Below are 22,074 nucleotides of genomic sequence, written 5' to 3' on the forward strand. Positions count from 1 at the left end.
ACCTGGTAGGTGACCCGGCCAGCAAAGTGCTTGATGGTGAACTCTGGGAGGGGCATCTTTGGCTTCAGATACAGCGGGTTGTGGCCATGGTGATAGTGACACTTTTGGAGGAAAGTGTGGTCTGTCGCCTGACAACAAAGCAGCAGACTCTAAGTGACATGTACAATGATTTAACATATTTAATATACAACAGATGAACAAGTGTCTTCAGGTTCTCCTGCCCCACCTGTGGGAAACAGCTCTGGTCATCCAGAATCCTCAGTATCCCATGAGGCTTAGCGGCAATGAGGTCAATGCAGGGCTGATTGTCACTGAATGGGATGTCCTGCCAGGGGATCTGTTCCCGGCTGTACTCCTCCTGCACGGAGAGTTCACATACCTTATTATTGTTTACGTCAGTCAGCTTATCAACTAACTCATTAACGATTCCAGCACTAATTAAGATCTATTTGTTTGATGCAGTTTGAGGTGTTTTGTGTGCACGCACGTGTGTGTGAGTCATTGAGTGTTCCCACAGGTGTGACGATGACTCACCTGTTCTTCTCTGAATACAATCCTGTTGAAGAAGAACTGCAGGTACTCGTTTGCATAATTAATGCAAAGCTGCTCAAAGCTGTTGAAGGCCAGATCCTGTTGTTCCCACACACACACACACACACACACACACACACACACACACACAGCTGGTAATTCTTAATGTCTAAAGAGTAATTATTCTGCAGTTGACAGCTGATATGATGCTCGATCGGCGTTATCTTGCATTAGGGATGAAAAAAACACTCACTTACCTCGAATCCGTAAATGTCCAAGATGGAGATGGAGAGGGTGTGTTGGCGAGGGTACACCTGAGCGTTGATCCTCTCCGTTAACCAGTGGAAGAGCAGCGAGTACAGGATCTTGGCAACAGCATCTCTGGAGAAAGATGAGAGATGACAGAGAGGAATTAAAAGCGACTCATACATAATTCACCATTATCTTTAAGGTGGTGTGAGGAAGAATGAATTAGTTATGAGATTATAAGATTATAAAGAGCCACATAAAGGCTCACATACATTACTCTGTGGTTAAATGTATCTCCAAACATGCTGATTTTGAATGTGAATGTTTCCCATAAACTCAAGGATTACCTTTTCATCTATGGGTTGACAAAACTCTCTGAAAATCAGGCTGTTTATGTGACCACATTAAAAGTTGACTTTTAAGACTTTTACACGGTTTTCACAGGACGCTACAAACACATGATGATCTTAAAGAACGTGATGCACTGCTGGAGATTACACATCATATTTAGCAGTAAAACACTGAAGAGGACGTTCTACAGCAGCTTGAGTACTTCTGATATTTTTAGTACATTTTTCTGATAATACTTGCAAAAAAGTGAAGGATCTGAATACAAAAAAATCAGCTTTTCAGAAAGGCATTACATGTGAAACACATCAGGAGGAAAAAGAACACATTTTCATGGAGTGCATGTTGGGTACTGCAGTTGTCTCTCACCTGGCATCAACAGCACTTTCCACAGTCAACGGCGTGTAGATCTTGTCCCTCATCGTCTCCTGTAGAGAAGACAGCGGATACTGAGGCAAATCGTTTTATGAGGAGTGAATGGCGAACAACTGCAGCCTCACGGTACCTTTCTGATCATCTACGGCTGCTCAAATCTCCTTTTTCCTGTTCTTTAAGAAGTTTGTTTTGCTACTGGACCTTCTCTTGTCTTAAAATCCTGGAAACCTCCTTCACGTCGTCAAATACTTACATTTGATTTCAACAGTTTTACCGCTTAATGTTTCTATTTTAATATTTAAAGCCTCTACACACCCATCGTCCACTCACACTGGTGTTTTTGCTAATGTTGCCTAACGAGGCCTGTTGGAGCAGACTCAGCTTGATTGACAGCTGCCTCACTCTCCTCTTCTGCTGTAGCTGTAAGGGTGGGGCAGTTGGCCGTTCCCACAGCAGACCTTTTGACTCAGTAAAAGCACAGATGTTGCCAATAACATTACTGAAGGCTCGGATGTATTCAGGTGTCCCAGTAAGTCATGATAGTAATGAACATAAGGAGCTCTGATTCTTATTTTCACGTTAGGAAAAGGTAAATAAAACCCATTTTAAGCTTCAGCTGCTTGCAAGCTGACACCTCAGCTCAGGCACCGTATGCCAGACGCTGCAGGCTGCAGTCAGAGCTCATTGCCACATATTCTGTTACAGTTCAAAAAACCTTTAAATGGATTGAAGTCGTCTTGTGAAGCTAAACCTCATCATCATGCTGCTAAATGCCTTTTTGTTAGCCCGAACTTTTTTTACATTCCCCCACCGTTCCTCTCTTTCCTTCCATCTTCTTCACTGTTTCCTCCTACTTTTATCTCCTCTCGACCTCGCTGACATCCTCTTTACTTCCCTGCTTACTTTCTAATCTCCCTCTTGTATTTCTTCTACTCTCTTATTCATTGAGCGTCTGGCACTTGGGGTCTGATCAGATACAGAATGCTTTGAGACTTGAGACCTTGTCTTCGTTAAATGCACTAGATCATCGCACTTAAACGCAGACACACACACACACACACACACACACACACACACACACACACACACACACACATGCAGACACACACACACACACACACACATGCAGACACACACAAACACACCTCATCCAGCCAAAGGAAATGAGTGGATACGACAGACTCCTCTCCTGTTACATAGAAACCATAGGAACCGGCTTTGTAATTAGAAAATTAATTATACAAAAGGCTCATAGTGTAGTGTATAAGAGCGTGTATGTGCAGACATGTGCGGACAGACATAAGATGCACCATGATCTGTTACTTCTAATGTACTCCTCCGAGTCAGAGGAGTTAAAAGACCATCAGGACAACTGGAACCTTTTAGATTCTGCTTTTTAAACTGGAGACTGAACAGGATGTTACTGCCACTGGAATGAGACAGAATGAGGATTTTAAAACAGATTTGCCAAGAGGGCAAATAATTTGGGTTGCTGAAAGTTTTTTTTTTCCCACGATTTCCACTGTGTTAACCAATACGATGTGACTGGAACCAGGAAATACAGTGGATGGAGAAGTGGAATACTCCTTTTGTGAAGAGGGTTGTTGAGCGTGTTTCTTTCTTCTTCCTTGTCATTTTTGTTGGTGCTTATGATCGACTGATGCCAGCAGGGACATTCCTGTTCATCTTGCATCCCATGGATGCTGGTGTGGATTCAATGTCTTTTTGCTCGAGGACAAAATGGCAAATTAAAGCGCACACTCCGTGTGTATCATAGCTGCTGCATCCCGCTCTATAGCTAAGGAGGATGCAGGCGGGTTCAAGGTTAAAGTCTTTCAAGTGCTGCTCTTTCCTGTGGAAGTCTTTCTTTACACCCGTTAACGGTGACGGCTCTTTGGCTGCCTGAAACAAAGGAGTGCAAAGCGGCAATTAATTTTCCTTCATGTCCCCTAAAGGTGTTTGGATGTGCGAGTGCAGCCTCCTCTGCTCATTTAAAAAACCCAGAGCGAGCCAGATTTTTTTTATATTCTTTTGGTTGTGCTTTCAAATGAGATCATCAGATGGAAAAACATTTAGTAAGTACTTGTGTGTGAATTCAATGGATTGTTGCTCTGGACTTCAGGAGATTAGATATAGAGCCAATGAACACAACCCATTCCTTTCTTTGCTTTGCCTGTGCGATGGAGGTAACACCCCGGCAGCTGCAAGAATCAAGACAAATAATCACATGGAAATATGAGCATGACGACGTGTCTGTGAACTTGAACTCCTCAAGCAAATTAAAGGAGCGGTTTTGGACAAAGAACTCTCATTGAAAAGGGGTTGGAGCATTAAAAACTGGAATCCCTACAAAAACATAAATGAAAGGTCTCATCCCACAAGCTATAGTACACTCACTTCTGCTGAGGGTGGCTATTTATAACTATGTGACATAATCCAATATGACAGACTACAAACAGCAGCAGTAAAGAGATGCTTTCACTGCCTGAAGCATTATTCTATGTGAATACTGTATGTGTCCATTTATGTCTGAGTACTGTATGTGTCTGTGTGCCAGCACGCTTGTTTGTGCGTCATGGATGTGTGAGTAGGATGTAAGTGATGCGCCCAAATACTCAGTGTTGACATCTGCGGTTACATTATGTTTTAATTGCTTTCTGAAGTGCTTCTGTTACCGCATAGAAACTAAATCGGGCTGCTCTACGCGAGGTCAGATTTGATTTGAGATTTGTCTTTCCACACATAATGAATGAATGAGTGAATGAATGAATGATGGAGATCAGAGGTCAGAGGTGAGACAGCCGACAGGTAAGTAAAATCCAAGACACATCGATGCAGTGATGAGTAACAAGGTGTCAGAGAACTGACTATAGAAGCTGAGTGACAGCAATGGCAGATGTTTAATTGGACATAATATCACATTATACTAAAAAAAGAAGAAAAGAAAAGAAAAGAAAAGAAAAGAAAAGAAAAGAAAAGAAAAGAAAAGAAAAGAAAAGAGGGGTTTAAATACAAATGCCCTGGTGCCTGAGTGAATAATCTACTGGGGAAGTGTGCATGATTAGCTAAAAGTAAGATAGCCTAATGCCCCACAAGCCTTTGGTCTATAGAGAAAGGCAGCTAACTTATAAAGTCAACTTTGCAAAAGTATCAGTGACAGCAGTTTGCCTCTTTGTGTGGGATCAGCAAGTGTGTGTGTCCTTTGTCCTTCGTGTGGTGAGTGACAAGGAGGGGTGACACACCGTCTGTCAGGGCATATGTGTGTGCAAGCATGAGAGACAGTGGCATGCTGCTATGTTCCTGTACCTGCCTGTCAACATTAGGTCAAACTGAACTGCAGATGTACTGAGATTGATTGACAACAGAGAAAATAACAACCCAGTCCAAGAATGACAAGGATCCAAACCTCGAGCGCTTCTCGTTTTCAAGCAGGAAAATCGTTTTCAACAGTCTTGTGACACTTAACTGAGCAGTGATTCTCCAGTTTGATACTGACTGTGACTTTGTAGGTGATGGCTTTCTGTAGTCCCTCTGGAGAGATCTGCAGCAGCTCTGCCACCACTCTGATCTCCTGAGCGCTCACCACTGACGCCACCTCCTGGCCATCAGCCTGTGGTGCAGCACGGAAAGAAAAGGACAAAACTACTTCATCTGCTTTGCTTACAATCATCCTGTTCTAATGCCGGTACTTTTTTATTGCCATCGCTTTTCACACATTGTCCTGGTAAAGTTTAATTAATTTATTATTTTGAGTTGATTATATTTCTCTCATCCAGGCAGCCAAAATATTCTAAAACAGTACCAAAAATATGTACTACATTTCCGATACATACAGTGGTTTTTGAATTGCCTGAATTGTCTCATATATTACCTCATGTCTTTGAAAGTAGACATTGCCCAGGTGCAGTATGGAAGAAAGAACTCTAAAGATGGCCGACCGGTCTTCAGGGGTGAAGTGGAGGATCTCCATGGCAGCAAGCAGACGCAGGAAGTCATCTGTATCATTCTTTCCTGTTATCCCACAATCCCCTCCCTGAATGGGGAGAGAGAGAGAGAGAGAGAGAGAGAGAGAGAGAGAGAGAGAGAGAGAGAGAGAGAGAGAGAAAACAGAGAGAGAGAGAGAGAGAAAACAGAGAGAGAGAGAGAGAGAGAGAGAGAGAGAGAGAGAGAGAGAGAGAGAGAGAGAGAGAGAGAGAGAGAGTATCTCCGTATCTTTCCTGAAAAGACAGATGATTATGCCTCAGTGTGTCTTCCTACCTGGTTGAGGTAATAGTAGGTCTCAGCCTCTTGTAGATAGAAAGCCTGCTTCTGCTGCGAGGGAAGACCTGCCAGCATCTCGTAGAAGATGTGATAGTTCCTCTCATCTTTGGCCTAAGGGGGAAACACACAGTTAAGACACAGTTTCACATACAGAGAAGCAGAAGAAATGTGTGTGTGTGCGTGGGGGGGGGGGGGGGGGGGGGGGGGGTCACCTGGAAGACGATACGGGACTTTTCCAGTAGATACTGAGAGGTTATGGCACCACTGATCACACCACTGGACAGAGAGAGAGCCAATGAGAAAAGAGAAGAAACAGAAAAAAACAAGACTGCAATTATATTTAATAATAAGTTTTAAGTGATTAAAGAAAAGATGGAGTTAGATCAGATGGGAACAGACACTAGAGCCTTTGAGAATTAATGTCATACTCACCCCTCCAGAAAGACCTCTATGTATTTCCCGAAGCGACTGGAATTATCGTTCCGTACAGTTTTGGCATTTCCAAAAGATTCCAGCAGAGGAGCTGCCTCGAGTATCTACCAGGCATTCAAACATGGAGTGCATCAACAACCTCTATCAGCTGGGGGACAAACATGTTGAAAATGTCTTCCTCTGACAGTAATGGCTAGTCTATAGCATACATGTTTACTGTTTTCTTGGTTTGTCTAAAACAAAATGGCAAGAAATAACTGAAATGCAAAGTACATGTTGATTCTGTGCAAAATGTACTTTGTGCAAAAAGACTATTTAATACCAAACATTTGTCATTTCACATCCAGATACTGGAAGGGATGCTTGGCAGATTTTATAAAGAGAAAACATAGCATCTGTAACGAATACTGTCACACACCACAGCAAAACACAGCAACCTGCTATTCTTATGACCATATGTGAAGATGAGGTGTACAGTGTAAAGCACAAGTCATGCAGGGAACCCCACTACCTCAATCTGCACCAAGAAGAGCCAGAGACATGAAAGAAAAGATGCACAGAGGTCATCCTTCAGGACCAGAACATGTGTGTGTGTGTGTGTGTGTGTGTGTGTGTGTGTGTGTGTGTGTGTGTGTGTGTGTGTGTGTGCGTGCATACCTGTTGCGCAAGATTGCATTTGTGATCTATTGCTGCTAGGTAGCGAAGGACTAGTTTGGTGGCCTCTGTTTTCCCAGATCCGCTCTCCCCACTGAAACGCAGTAAGGTTACACTCACTGGACAGAGATAACACCCATCAATATGACTCAGTAGTTGACACAGTATATACAATGAATTGTCCCAGGGCTCTGCTAAAGAGGGGCTGTGGGGGCTGCAGCAAGTGTGACACACAGTGGTAATATAATTTAGACTTTTACCTTTTTGAATAATCTCTGAAATATACTAATTATTTTGCAGCTTGACTGCTTGCCCTCAACTCAGCGGAACATTTGGAGGAGCTGCTCAATATAAAGTCTATATTTCTTCACTTTGAATAGTCCAAAACCAACTAAAATATGAGGCTATGGGGAAAAAAGGATGCACTGTCCAGTCATGACATACATGGAATGAGCCTGACTTTGTGCTGTTGCCTCATTCACATCAACCCATAAAACGATAGAGGAAAAAAAATTTTTTTCGGAAATGACAGAGGCAGAAAACTTCTTCTATCTACACTTTTTGGACTCTGTCATGACAAACTAGTGCTGGCATTTAGTATTCTTCAGTGGTAGGCAGGATTAACTTTCTCAATTTGCACAGCAGGCTGTGGTAATCCATTTGCTAAAAGGTAAAGTAGTGGAAAATCCAGTTATTTTGATGACAAGGTCAAGGAGTGAACATTATCCGCACTTTGAGCACCAGTACACCCAGCTTTTATTAATCACTTAGAGAGTCCATTATTTGATCCTTCTCACCTCCCCACTGGTGCTGCAGGAGTGTTCGACTTAATTGGCTAAGTGATGTGAGGCCAGGCTAATCTTGCATTAGCCAAGGCCTCAATTCCACTTTTACGTTAAACCACCTGAAACGCTCTTATGTACGCACGCGCACACACACACCTCTGCTTCACCACTGCCAACAGCTTAGCACTGAATACTACAATTATGTAAGCTTGGCTAAGGGGGGAAGAGGTGTGTGTGTGTGTGCCCCTGTGTACGTGTGTCTGTGTATTTAGGGACAGCGGCACCTTGACCACATTCCAGCATAAGGTTTCAACTCAACGGCTGGTTAGCTAAAAACCGGGCCATTATTGGTCACTGTACACCAGACCGCAGTTACCCCTTAACACGCACCCAGTGACTCGCACACAAACACAGGATTTGCACACATGCACTTGGACACGCAAACCTCTGAAAGATAATCTGCTCCTGGCCCAGACCTGGCTGGGCTTTCCTTACAGGTGTCTCCTTCCGAATACAGCTAGAGTGTTCCAGGTGTGTGCAAGTGTGTGCATGTGCAGGCATTTGTGTATTTCCTATGATTGTTTCTGTTCATTTCTAAAAGCATGCAGCTATGTGCAAGTGTGTGGAGGTTCTGCATATGTGTTTACTTTTACATCTGACTTAGATGTAAATGAGCTCAGTGAGTGTATGTGTGTTTGTGTGTGAAGATCAGTTTTGACATGGAGCAAGGCGCCTGTGACAGATAGACGCAGCTTGAGAGGAGTGAAGGATGTCTTAAGTTTGCCGGCCAGAAAACCACAGACAGACACTCATGAATTTACAAACACTAATCCAACTGGAGATGGAAACCTCACTCTCCAAGAAGCTTCACATGCACTGTGTACATCAACGTTAAACCATTACTAAGCCATGGAAGGTTACTAATGGTATGCAACAAAAAATATCTTGCTGCGTTAATTAAGATTTCAAAGTAAAAAAAAAAAATCTTTGTATCTGTCTACACCAGGCGCAATGTCTGATCAGAAGCAATGAACTCTGAAGTCTGAGGTAAATGGAAAGTGAATTAAAATGGCAGATGAAAGAGGATTTTAGTAAGGATTCTACAGACTCAGCCTCTTACCTGATTATTATGACCTGGTTGTGTTTGGCATCCATCATTTTGGAATAAGCAGCATTTGCTATGGCAAACAAATGCCTGGAGGAGAAAGAGAATCTGCTATTAGATTTCTACAGAGATGAAAGCGGTGAACTCAAACTAAAATATTTTTCATTGCTCTCTTCTATCCTTATCTTCAGTTTTTCTGACCGTATTTCTCCCTTTCCTGCCTTAATTATTTACCTGCATCATTCCTCCCTTCCTTCCATCAGCTTGCCATCTATCTTTTATTAATATCAATATCCCAAATTGATCTTTTCTGCTGTGTTTTTAAAGTACGAGGATACTGACTCTCTACTCTAGCTTCAGAATGTTTTCAGTTTTCTGTCCCTGCAGCTTGAGGGTGAACATGACTTACGGAGGGTTCTCTCCCAGAGCACAACCCTTGTACAGCAGCACCATGTCCGTCCCATAGATGTTGTACATCTTATAGGGGTTGACAGACACAAGAATACTACCTATGTATGTCTGAAGGACAACAAAGAATGAGGAGAGAGAGAGAGAGAGAAAAAAAGATGTAAAAATCAACACACAAACTCAATGAACTGAATTGACTTGTAGGTTCAAGACATTTTGTGGATGGTTGTATGTTGGATGTGTGTGCTGCTCAGACACTTGCATAAATAAGCTCCCGCTCAGATCTTTTCCTCAGGTTCAGCAGAACAGCCCCTTCATGCATCTCCCTAGACAGAAGCATGTGGAAAATGTTGTTTAAGGTTAGCGTGAAACTTCTCAGCTCACTGCACCATCTAGATCACTTTTGCATGTTTGCACTGTGGCGATCAGATTTTAGGCATGTTGCACAAGTGCAATTATGCACCTTTCAGCTTCAAGAATCCATTCAGAATCTTGTAAGCCATCATGTTTTTGAAGCTTCAAAACTACTTCTTGGTGTTTAAGACAACTTTGCACATGGTATCATTTTCTCACTCTCTATACTCTGATAAAGGTTTTTTGAGCGTGACTTTTACTTGTCATTGTAGGTCTCTGTCTGACAAATAGTTAACTCAGGTGTGTGTGATCTTTTACTTACTCTAGTTGTGTCATATCTTCCACTCCATCTTCTTCTCGTTGCTCACGCTGAACCACAGTGGGCAGGCTTCTGATTGAGTACATCTAAAACAAGCAAATACACTCAGAGATGAGGTTGTGGAGCATGCACTGATTTATGCACACATTCACATGGAAATCATTCTAATATTGACTGTATCCAGAGTCCCTTCTCTCACCAAAAAAAAGTGCTTCACACTTTTTACATTATTTGTTCATTGTGTCATCACCAGTTCTAAGCATATATTCTGCTCTTTCAGAAATCATCATCACATCATTCAGTTTCCCAAATAAGCTACCATGCCTGATTACTAATCCATGCTGAACATCCACTTACATTCAAGGTTTCACAACATTACACTAAATTACATTAGCGATTATGCCTGCTATGTACTTTAAAGTCGTATATTAAAAAATTTTACCTTGTCAAACCAGTTCCCCTGTGGTTCCCCCTCCCTGCTCAGATTCCACTCCCCTTGTTCATGTCCCACTTGTCCCTGTCCCATCAGACTGTGGGGGTCCAGCAGCTCCCCATCTCTATACATAGACCACTTATTGAGGTTCTGCACTGTCCCATGAGGCAGTACCCTCTCTGCACCCCACACATCCACATCTTGCTGCAGTCCCAAACCTTCAGCTCCAGGGCCCTGTGCCCAGTGCTGTTCTGGGCCAGATCCCTGGACCTGGGGTGACACTACAGCATATGACGAGGGTAGGCGGAAAGAGGCCCCCCGGAGGTGAGCATTCTGCAGGGCACCAGAGAGGTTAAGTGAGCGAGGTTCTGGGGTAGTAGGGGCACCAAGGCGTGTCATGATATTACCATCTGGAAGACGGTACTTTGCCCCACGAAGGTTTGGGTTCTTTGATAGCGCATTAGACAGGTCAAGGGTTTGTGATGCAGTAGTGGGCTGAGAGCGTGTCATCAGAGTTCCATCTGGCAAACGGTAGGTGGCAGATCGAAGGTTCTGGTTGCGGAGAGCATTGGAAAGGTCAAGGGAGCGTGACCCAGAGGTATCAACAGAACCCGGCTGCTTAAACAGTGAAGCATTTGGGAGTCTGTAGGAGGCACCAAGGAGGTTGGTATTTAGCATGGCACCAGAAAGGAGAGGAGAGGTGGGAGCTTGGGTTTGGTTCCGTGAAAACAATGCTGATCCATCTGGGAGCTGAAACTTTGTCTTACGCAAGTTAGCATTCATCAGTGCACTAGATAGCCCTGGTGATGATACTGCACTCTCAGAATTTTGTGTGTCATCTCTCGGATGACTTAGAATTGAATCTGGTAATCGATAAGAGTCCTTATGAAGATTCCGACCGAGAAGAGCAGAGGAGAGCATAGGCGAGGATGGGGTGACAGGCTCAGGGGCTGGCTCATTTCTTGTAACCAAAGTTCCATCAGGCAGCTTGTATGTGGCTTTACGGACACTGGGGTTTAACAGTGCAGAGGAAAGCATTGGTGAGGAAGAGGAGGGTGCAGGTGTGGGCTCTGTCCTCGTTACGAGAGTTCCATCAGGCAAACGATATGTAGCCTTTCGTAAACTGGGATTGAGCAAGGCAGAGGACAGCATAGAGGATGATAGGGGTGATGGACCTGAGGAAGGTTCAGCAGGTTCAGTTCTGGTGACCAGTGAGCCATCAGGTAGTCGATATGTAGCTTGACGAAGGCTTGGGTTCTGCAGGGCATTGGAGAGCATAGAGGTTGACAGTCTCCCACCACCACCTCCACCATCAGCACTAATTGGAGGCTCAACAGGGCCCTGGGACATTGTCAAGGTGCCACCTGGAAGCCTGAACATGGATCCCTGGATTTGGGAGGTCCTAAGTCCACCAGAGAGAAGGGAGGAGGTACCCCTGATATTCCCTTGTTGAGGTGCAGTGGGAGGCGAGACGGGAGAGACAGGAGACATGGGGGAGAGGTGTCGCTGAAGGGGTGAGGCAAAGGAAGCATTACGTAGCTGAGAGGTAAGCATAGCGGAAGACAAATGTGGGGAGGAGGGTACAGAGGGGGCAGGAGGGGCTGTTGCTTGAGGGGGTGAGAGGACATTTGTATATAGGTTGGCATTGCGTTGTAGAGGAGACGCATAGGAGGCGCTGCGAAGGTGGGAGTTCTGCATCAATGCATTGGATAAACCAACAGTGGCGTATGGGCTCACCTCCTGGCTGATGTGCACATCAGCTGACATCTGTCCCTGCCCACCAGGTACAGGGGAAGGGCTTCTCTGTAAAGGTGTGGTGATGCCGGAATTCTGTAAATAAGGGTTCTGGAGCCTATGTCCCAGATAAGGTGATGAAGGTGTGGGATGGGGGAGGTTTTGAGAGTGGACTTCATCCTGTGTTTGAAGGAAGGAGGGTCTCTCTAAAGGAGAAGAATAAGCAGCTGTTGAGTAAGGGATGGAGGAAGGAAGAGGAGAGTGAGGAAAGGGAGCACCTACAACCTGAGGGTGTGGTAAAGCATTTGTAAGCATTGGGGATGGGCCTGGCTCCATCATTGCGTAGTCATACTGGGTGACACTATGAGGTGGTGGGAGAGTGCCAGGAGGAAGACCTGGCTGAGGAATTGGAGATTGGAAAGATGGACCTGGACTGTGTGGACTCATAGCTCTGTGGAGAGAAGGGGATGGCAGGTGGGACATATGGTGCATGGGGGAGGCTGAACAGGAGGGCAGAGGAGATGGGGGTCTACTCTGCAGCCTGCGCACTGATGGTTGGGGGGAGAGCGGGCCACTCTGTTTCAAAGAAGGCTGTGGAGAGAGAGGAGGAACTGGGGGAGGTGCTCTGAATGACTGCCTAGATTGAAGAGAGGGCTGGTTTCTGGGCATACGGACTAGCGGCTGGCCCCTACCTACAGGTCTGTGGAAGCCTCCTTGGGAAGCACCAATTCGTTTTGACTCCCTTAACCCTGTAGGCCGGGAGCCTGTCCTGGCCAGCATGGGTGTTCCAGCTATGCCCCCTCTCTGCCCTGAGGGAGGGGCTGGACCACTGTGGATAGAGGACCTGAATGGGGCTACATGCTGAGTAACAGGGGGTCCATGCCTACTGCGTCTCTGTAAGTATGGGTTAGCTGGGGAGGGTTTCACGGCCCCCATGGGCACGTGACTTCGACCCCCAGGACCACCTCTCAGCCTGCGAGTAGAGGACCGGGTGGGAAGGGGGCGACTGCTCATACGTGATGGAGATGGGGAGGGAGGACGAATCGGGGAGGTGGGGCGGAATGTCTGTGGGGGGGAGTGAGATCTCTCAGGTAGAGGTGGACTCCATCTTTGTTGGGATGGGAGGGGTGGAGAGGGGGAACGCCTCATTTTGGATGTTTGTTTTCTACCTTTGAACAAATGTGGTCTGGTAGATGGCAGAGGCACTGCATCCGGAGGGGGTTGCTGTCTAAAAGATAGTCTTGGGGAAGGTGGTGGACTTCCTCTCTTCCTCAGTGATCCCCGGGGTGAAGCTAGGGGGCTAGAAAGTGGGGACTGGGGTCGGATGGTTGATGGAGCCCTGCGCAACCAAGTACCCCCCCTTCCTCTTGTAAGGGATGGCTGAGTTCTCACTGACATCCCTCTCCTTTGGTTTGGAAGAGGAGCAGGCGGGCTGGGTGGTCTCCGCCTGTCAAGCCTGGAGGTCAGCCTTTGGCCTGTCATTGAGGCCTGGTGAGTGGGCCCTCTCCTGGCTAAGCGAGGGGAGAGGTAGGGATCTGGCTGGAAGCCTGTTTGGAAGTCCCTGTGATGTGGTGAGAGGTAGGGTGAAGGAGGTGCCATTACCCTAACTGATCCTGGCCTCAGTGACAACTGTGGGGATGGAAGGGGACTCATTCTTCGCACTAGCCTAGGTGAGGCCACTGGTGAATGTAGTGGTGAATGCATTAGTGGAGGTATCGATGGTTGTATTGGTGGGACCATTGGTGACATTTGCCCCATCTGGAACATTTGTGGGTCTTGGGGGAGGAACGGAGATTGGAACAATTGACTGGGAGAAACAGAGAAAGGAGGTTGAGCAGGCTGAGGGAGAGAGAAGTGCTCCTGTTGAACGGTCATAGCTGTTGGTAAGGGGGTTTGTCTAGGAAGAATGGGGGTTTGTTGTTGGTCTGTGACAGTGGGGTAAAGGGGCTGGGCAGGAGGGTATGTGAGAAAAGGCTGCTCATGTATATCTGACACCATTTCCTGATTGTTGAGGGCAAGAGCTGGGGAGGGCGGAGGAAACATTATGGAGGAGGGATGAGGAGGAGGAGGTGGTGGTGGCAGGGATTCCACCTCTAGTCTATCTTTTCCAAATAGCCTCACCTGGGGCCTGGGGACCCTAAACTGCTCTGATGAAAATGGCTCAGTGAGGGGGTAGGACAGTTGCTCTTGTCCATACAGCTGTCCTGTCTCAGCTGGATCCAGCCCAGCCTCCGTATGGAAAGGATGCTGATAGGGGTTATAAATAGCAGCAGGGTCTGTATATCCCAGCATTGGGTCATTATATAGGTCTGAAACAACATCATAACCTCCACTCATCATGCCATACGGGTCTGACATTCCATAGTTATAACCCATAGTGTGGTCAAAGTAATCTCCATACAGCTCAGGGTCATATGGGTCATAGAAACTGTATGCTTCTGGCTCCATTACATACAACATTCCATCTTCACCGTAATAATACTGCATCCCTTCATCACCATAGTACTCTTCATACTCATCATCGTAATAACCATAAGGGTAACTGTGGTAATCCACGTCATCATCATAGTAAATCTCATCGTCATAATAAAAATTGCCCTCATCATCATAGTAACCATATTCATCTTCCCACTCGCCATTGTCATAGTATTCAATTTCCTCTCCATAGGGGTCATCTGGGTCATAGGCCATGGGTTGTCTCAGGAAGCCTCTCGATCTCAACCTGTCATGGTAATCTTCCTCGTATCCATACTCATCATCACCATATTCATAGGCTTCATTATAATAATGTGCCTGATCCCCTCGAGCGTTCCTGTTAGCGAATGACAGACGCTTCCGTCCCCGTCCTCCTGCTCGCATCCCCAGTTGACCGTGGCCCTTAGCAGTCAGGAACCTCCCAGTCAGCCAGTTAGTTGCTGCAGCTATCCTTCCTAACATCCAGCTTTTCTTCTTCAACTCTGATCCTGCTTTCTTTTTCCCAAACATGCCTTTGAACTTCCCTCCCAGTCCCTTTGCTTCTGTTGCCATTTTTCCTTTGCCCCCTAAGCTGGAAAGATTTACTGTCTTTTTAGGTGGTGTGCTTTCTTTTGGGGTATCATCTTTTTTGTTAAACAAGCTGAAACCAGACAGACCTGGTTTTTTGTCAGCAGAAAGTGATTTACCCCCCAATCCAGCAAAAAGCTTGCCGGTTCCTAGAAGTGGTTTACCACCAGCAGAGGGCTTCTTTTTCTTTGAGAGTCGTAGGAAGAGACGAGAAGTGCTTTTAAGGTTTCTCTTTGGTTTTGCTTTCTCTGGCTGTTGTTGTTTAGAAGGAAAGCCAAATGGAGAGGCCTTCCCTGTGAGGCCTGTGAGGGCTTTGGAGGCTCCTTTGAGGTGAGACCGGGCATCTGTTGTCTTTTGTGCTTTTGTTGCAGCTACATTCTTCTTCTGTCCTTCTGCAGCAAAACCCATCATGGCTTTGGAGGCTCCTTTAATATGGACATCACTCATCTTTTTCAGGTTTACTGCACCCATTCCTTTCTTCATCTGTGTCTTCCCCTTCTGTCCCTCATCATCATCAGGCACAGGTGAGTGTTTAGGAGGCTTAAAACCCTTCACAGCCATGGCCTTGGATGCACCTTTCAGAGCTGCTTTCCCTTTCCCTTTATCAACCTTCTTGGTGACTACCTCTTCCTCACTGTCATCACCCTCTTCCTCCTCAGTCATCACCTCCTCTTCTTCTTCCTCTGACCCCTCCTCTGACTCACTGATGGGTTTCTTTCCCTTTCCCTTCTTCCCATCATCCTTCCCTTTCCCCTTGGCTGGTGGCTCCTCTCCTTTCTTTCCTCCTTTCTTGTCATCTTTCCCTCCCTTTTTATCATCCTTTCCTCCCTTCTTTGGCTCCTCTGACTTGCCTTTCTTGGCAGCTGATTTCGAGTCACCTTTTTTAGGTGGCATAATGACTCTACACTCAAATCATTCTGAAAAAATTGTTCCCAAAATGTGCTAAAGCAGATCAGTATCAATGTCAATGTTGATATTTATTCTTGAGAAAAAGAATCCAAATAGTGGCATCATGCTTTCATTCTCAGTAGTTTTCATGTCTTCTATCCTTTTTCCTCCATCTGATCCATGCCTGTGACAACCCAGAAAGACACACCGTGGCACTCTCTGTCCCAAGTCAGGTTTTCTATAATGCACACTGAGACAAACAGAAACCACAGTCCCTCAAAACACGATCTAGTAATAGAGTCGGAATCTCAGCCATCAGTACACGCTCGCATTACAGTTGGTCTTCAAGCCTCAGCAAAGAAGCTGTTGTATCCTTATGTAGAAAAAAAGACAGAAATCTGTCTAAGAGTGTCAATTAAAAAAAAAAAGTTGATTGTGATTGACACTAAAATGTTAGATATGAAAAGAAATCATCTTACTGGTTACAGTCTCTTTCAGTTTTACCCACTTGTTGCCCTGGCTCACTGAGTCCATCCACCATAGCAAAAATACTTGTAAATTCCTGGTGTTGTTCCTCTTTATAGGTTTGTAAGTAACTTCCAAGGATCACATGATGAATAAAAGACCCTGCTATCCCAGTGACAGAGTCTGTGTAGTCCTTTGTGTGTCTCCTATTGTTAGTGCGTCCTGTGAGTCCGGCAGTGAAGCCTCATCTTGGCCGCCACACCAACTTTGGCAGGATGTCCCCCAAACAAGGAGAACAAGGACGTGTGTGCGTCTACGTGAGTCTCGGCCTTCAGGGGTGTCCTCCTCTTTGTCTGAGAGTGAGTATGTATGTGTGTTGCATTTGTGGTTGTATCCTCCCACATCCACGTCAGCTTGCCTTTGTGACCTCCTGCAACCTTCTGCATCTCTCTCTGGTTACGGCGACTCCATCCATCCGTTGTTCGCCTCAACTTGAGGCTACGTCATGTTCTCAGTGCATTTCCATGCACATATGAGCATATGTATTGTATGTCGGTGTGTGCATACCCATCATAGTGAGTGAATCCCTTGTTATATTTGCAAAGGGAACCTAAATGCACCAACTGTATTGCATTGGGGTAACCCTATCTGCAGGCTCGCTCCTGTATGAATAATGCAGGCTGGCTGAGCTGTTGCTAAACTGTGTCTGAGAGGCGAAGCCATGCAGAGCCAAAACACGCACACACACACACACACACACACACACACCAGCAGTAGCATCATGGACCTCAGCTGAGAGTGATGCATGCTGAAATGTCCATACAACGATTCAACAGTATATGCACACACCAACAGCATGTTCATCTTTGATGTACAAAGATACGACTCAAGATTTCATGTGTCATTGTGAAATGACATGGGTTATTTCAGTAAAGTAAGGATTTGAAATGAAGAATTAGCTGCCGCTGCACGGTGGCGCAGCAGGTAGTGCGCGTGCCTCACAGCAAGAAGGTCGCAGGTTCGATTCCCGGGTCGGGCCTTTCTGTGTGAAGTTTGCATGCTCTTCCCGTGCATTCGTGGGTTCTCTCCGGGTACTCCGGCTTCCTCCCACAGACCAAAAACATGCTCATTAGGTTGATTGGTGACTCTAAATTGCCCCTAGGTGTGAGTGTGAGTGTGAATGGTGTGTGTATGTGCCCTGCGATCGGCTGGTGACCGGTCCAGGGTGTACCCCGCCTCCCGCCCACTGACAGCCGAGATAGGCTCCGTCCCCCGCGACCCCGAAAGGGATAAGCGGCATAGAAAATGGATGGATGGATGGAATTAGCTGCCGTACCTACAGTGTTGGTAACTGAATTTAACTGAATTTATTAACTTTCAGCAACTTTCCATTTCAGTGACCACTCAAATCAGAAACCACCCCTCAAGAGCCTCATTTAGAGTTCAGAAAAGAAAAGAAAGCAGTTGTTTCTTGTAATTTTCTTCATCTCAATGCTGTCAATATCCTCTAAATACTCAGTCTGTTTCCTGATCCCATTATCAGGGCGGTGCATGAATGTGCTCTAAATGCACTCATCTTTTTGGTGAATGGGGAACTGATCAAATCAGTTTGCAACTAATGAACGTATGCATCGTTAAATCCCACGCACTGTGTTTTACAGCACCTCGCATACTGACTGGCAAAGGCATAACCTGCTCTACTACCTCTGATTGGCTTACCCTGATTTTCTTACCCTAACCAACCTCACTTCTCATGAGACGGTGGGTCATGACTTGGGAAAAATAAATACAAAAATTAACATGCCAACATGGCTAGTGCAAATGCCAATTCAGGTGCAGGTATGAATATTTGAGGGATTTTTTATGAGTAAATCAGTACAGATTCTGATGGAAAAAAAAACCCTCATATTTTTATGCAAATTGTGCCCGCCAGGTCTGAAAAAGATAAGATAACATTAAGTAAGATAAGATAAAACTTTTGTAAATGATGTGCTACCTTCATTTCCCAACATTAAGAAGCCTTATTTGTAACTTACTAGCCTACATTTTCTGACATTAGAAGCCTTTGCAAGCAAAGAAAGAAAGAAAGAAAGAAAGAAAGAAAGAGTGTGAACTAGTTAATTTTTGGGACTGTGAAAATCATTCAAAATTCAAAATGATTAACTTTCCCTAGTGTTAACTGAACTTTTGAGCTCTCACTGTCCATAGAAGTCATTTGGCATCTTTATAATATAATAGGTGTCATCTAATAACTATGAGGGCCATTGGAATTAAACTTAATTGATGAATTAACTGACTATAAGAAAAAAAAAACTTTTTTTTATACCTTATAACAAACAAAGACACACACATTCATCCATGTCTCACCTACCAGAAGAGGGTGTAACAAAGTCTTACGGGTGTGATGTGTGATAGCATAAACGGTTGGTCTTAATTCATGGTGGTTGCTCTGATGGTAGCTCATTGATGACGATCTGATGTTAATTCATTGATGACGGGCTGATATTCCAGGAGGTCATCTCAGTGGCAGATATGAATGATTAATGACTGCCCTGTGTTCTGCCTACGCAGCATGGATAAAACATTCATCGCAGGCTGCTCTAAATATATCACAAAGGGTCAACCTTGCCCTGGCCTGCTCCCCAACCAATATATTATACATATGGGCCAGTGTCAGGGGTTAACAGCCAGACACAGAGCAGTTGAGGATAGAGAGCAAATGGCAAAAGAAAGAAATCACTCTCTGATAACTGCAAGACACACACTAAAATATTTATTACAGACAACACAGAAATAGTAAATTATTTCTTTGAAGTTATCAAAAAGAGAAGATCTTGATCACTTATGTCAGCTAAAAGTTTTCTTACTGGAGCTGGAGGGACTAATGGTCTTGACCTAAGATAGGATCTGAGCAGAAATCTGTATCAGGTATCCCCAGGACCAGCGACCATGACAAAACTCTAAACTGTCTGCATGGTGCACAGCAATAACAACAACAGCAGTTGTTGGTATCATCTAACTGCAGATGCAGATAAGGGGATAGAGAGGCAGAGTGGGCACAGAGGAAAGTTCAAAAGTTCCTTCCTGTTCATCAGATACACACACAGTGAGGTTGTGGTCACCTAACAGGTAAAGAGACACACAAAGAGATCTATTTGATATGTGTGATATGTATCTGCTGTCTGGCTGATGTGGTCTGTTGACTGAGTGAACTGGTAATGAATAGTGCGCAGATGACAGAGATGGAGGAGGGGGAGAAAGAGGAGAGGGAGCTGGGCAAAGGTAAGGAGGGAAAAGGAGACAGGTGCATCAATGAACTGCTAATGAATGAACTGCGGATTACATAAATGCTGAAAAGCTGAACAGAAAGAAGCCGGATTGAGGAGAAGTGAAAATGAAAGGAGGGAAGGGGACAGAAAGAGAGTCATAGGCACGAACTGATGGAAGGATGTGAAAGAAGAAAAGCAAAGAGGGGGAACACAGAAGTAGAAGAGTGGAAATGAGAGAGAAAGATGGTTATAGTGAGGAGCAGAAGATGGAGTGAGATGAGGATGACAGGGAGAGAGTGAGAAAGAGGGACACTGGAGAGTGAGAGATGAAGGGGAGAGGCTCTTCATCTGCGTGCCAATGAGTGACAACACGCTTTCAGCAGACGCACTCAGCGACACAAGACTAATAAAGGAGATCACCTGAGCAGAGCAATGGCAACAGGCTCATTTAATGACTGTGGGCCTGCACACACACACACACACACACACACACACACACACACACACACACACACACACACACACACACACACACACACACACACACACACACACACACTGACTCAGGCATGCCTCATAATGGAGATTGCATGCGATCCCAGCATGCAAGATCTACTCTGAATCGTCCGGAGAGACGATCCAGAAATTAGCCACACACACACACACACACACACACACACACACACACACACACACACACACACACACACACACACACACACACACATTACTTGGGGCATTGAAAGCACACTACAAACACACTTTGGTGAGTATGTGACATGCAATGCAATGTAATACTTTTGCAATACAGTCACACGGACTGGAAGCTTGGGCCAGATGCATGTCATGTACTTTGCATTTACTTAATAATTGACACAGTAGAGGCTGACACACACTCACACACCCAAAATAACAATATCATAATAAAGCACAGAAAAAAACAGGCTGAGCTAACCCTGAACAAGAATAAGACTCTGCAACCATGATAGCAGCTACTACTTAGCACTAAACACAAAGTACAGCCAATTCATTCAGTAGATGATGAGATATTTCGCAGAAACAGTGAAAACCTTGACCTGCCAGTGGCTGGGGGAGCACCAAAGTCATTAGGATTCATCAGCTGGGCTCCATGGATATTTGTACACAATTTAATCCAGTACTTGTTGAGGTATTTCAGTCTGGACCACATAGGTGTAGCGGACATTGCCATCCCTTGCCATTGGTGAAGAAATATATGGATCCTTTACATAAATTAAAGTACTGATACAACAGTGCAAAAACACATATTAGGTCTTGCATTCAGAAAAAAAGTAGTTCTGCAATAACACAACAGACTGTTAATCCTAATGCATTTCATGTGTAGGCAGCATCTGACTGTAGTTGCTTGAGTTGGAGCTAGTTTGAACTACTTTATATGCAAATTTAGACCAGTGGTTCCCAACCTAGGGGTCATTGGGCCCCTCCAAAAGAGGTCACAATTAATGCTTAATTTAATTACATCGTAAAAAGAAACTAGCGGTCTGATAGGTGTCATGTAGTGGAGTAAAAAGTACAATATTTCCCTCTGAAATCTAGTCGAGTGGAAGCATAAAGTTGCACAAAATGGAAATACTCAAGGAAAGAACAAGTATCTCAAAACTGTGTAGTTACTATGTACCACTGCCTACAGCCATGCTGCATGGCTGAAAACTGAAACTGAAAACTGTGACTGCAATGATAGTATACATAGAGGGACCATGAGCATGAGGGTCAAAGTTACAGCAGCCAGATTATTGAGTCAACCTTACACTGCACCTGGAAACATTTAACTTGACTCTGAATAATATATGTAAAGTATGAGGAGGAAAATGACAGACAGAGTGATAGACAGAGTGACAGAGGGAGAGAAAGAGCATCCTTTCAAACAGAGAAGGTGAGACCAGAGGATGAGGAGGCCGGACTCAGGTTTCCTCTAAGCCTTTAAGACCCATTCAAGTCTTAACCTTTGCTGCCAGACTACTGTGCTACCTGACAATGGAGAGACGGCAGCAGCCGCTGACACACTGAAGACCAGCCACACAGGATCAAACGCTAACACTCAGCTGCTATTCATAGACCTGGAAATAAGACACCGAAATGACAATAAGATGAAAGTAAGCTCTGACCTTAATGTATTTGTTACAAGTGAATTTAAACAACATGTGCAAATCCAAAATAAGTGCAAAGAAGCTAATTCAGATCCTCAAATTTCTTTAACAAACTACTTGTAATTTTAGATATTTAGCCAATGTTGCTATGCAGGAATCCCACAATAACATGATGTATATGTACGGTGATGTGACAGCTCACCAAAAAAACAAAAGAAAGAAAGACGCTATAGTTGCATGGTGGGAAATGTAGGATCGAGCGCGTCTGGATCTCCATAGTAGCTAGGCTGCTTGAAT

The 22,074-nt window shown here is 44.9% G+C and overlaps 1 protein-coding gene across 1 annotated transcript in view; it reads right to left on the bottom strand.

Moving 5' to 3' along the window:
• Window positions 1–13,136, bottom strand: part of myo15aa (myosin XVAa) — a 33,693-nt gene extending 20,557 nt beyond the window's left edge. The window contains exons 1-18 of the mRNA XM_070980672.1: window positions 11,602–13,136; window positions 11,429–11,510; window positions 10,263–10,805; window positions 9,824–9,906; window positions 9,410–9,473; window positions 9,149–9,258; window positions 8,755–8,829; window positions 6,853–6,943; window positions 6,196–6,299; window positions 5,976–6,039; window positions 5,761–5,874; window positions 5,375–5,536; window positions 5,000–5,113; window positions 1,498–1,556; window positions 789–912; window positions 535–630; window positions 227–358; window positions 3–128 (exon numbers count right to left, since the gene is read on the bottom strand). Of these exons, the coding sequence (XP_070836773.1) occupies window positions 3–128; window positions 227–358; window positions 535–630; window positions 789–912; window positions 1,498–1,556; window positions 5,000–5,113; window positions 5,375–5,536; window positions 5,761–5,874; window positions 5,976–6,039; window positions 6,196–6,299; window positions 6,853–6,943; window positions 8,755–8,829; window positions 9,149–9,258; window positions 9,410–9,473; window positions 9,824–9,906; window positions 10,263–10,805; window positions 11,429–11,510; window positions 11,602–13,136 (3,678 nt within the window). The remainder of the gene's footprint in view (window positions 1–2; window positions 129–226; window positions 359–534; window positions 631–788; window positions 913–1,497; window positions 1,557–4,999; window positions 5,114–5,374; window positions 5,537–5,760; window positions 5,875–5,975; window positions 6,040–6,195; window positions 6,300–6,852; window positions 6,944–8,754; window positions 8,830–9,148; window positions 9,259–9,409; window positions 9,474–9,823; window positions 9,907–10,262; window positions 10,806–11,428; window positions 11,511–11,601) is intronic.
• Between the last annotated feature and the right edge of the window lie 8,938 nt (window positions 13,137–22,074).

Source organism: Chaetodon trifascialis, chromosome 15, assembly GCF_039877785.1.
Source record: "Chaetodon trifascialis isolate fChaTrf1 chromosome 15, fChaTrf1.hap1, whole genome shotgun sequence".
Lineage (NCBI taxonomy): Eukaryota > Metazoa > Chordata > Actinopteri > Chaetodontiformes > Chaetodontidae > Chaetodon > Chaetodon trifascialis.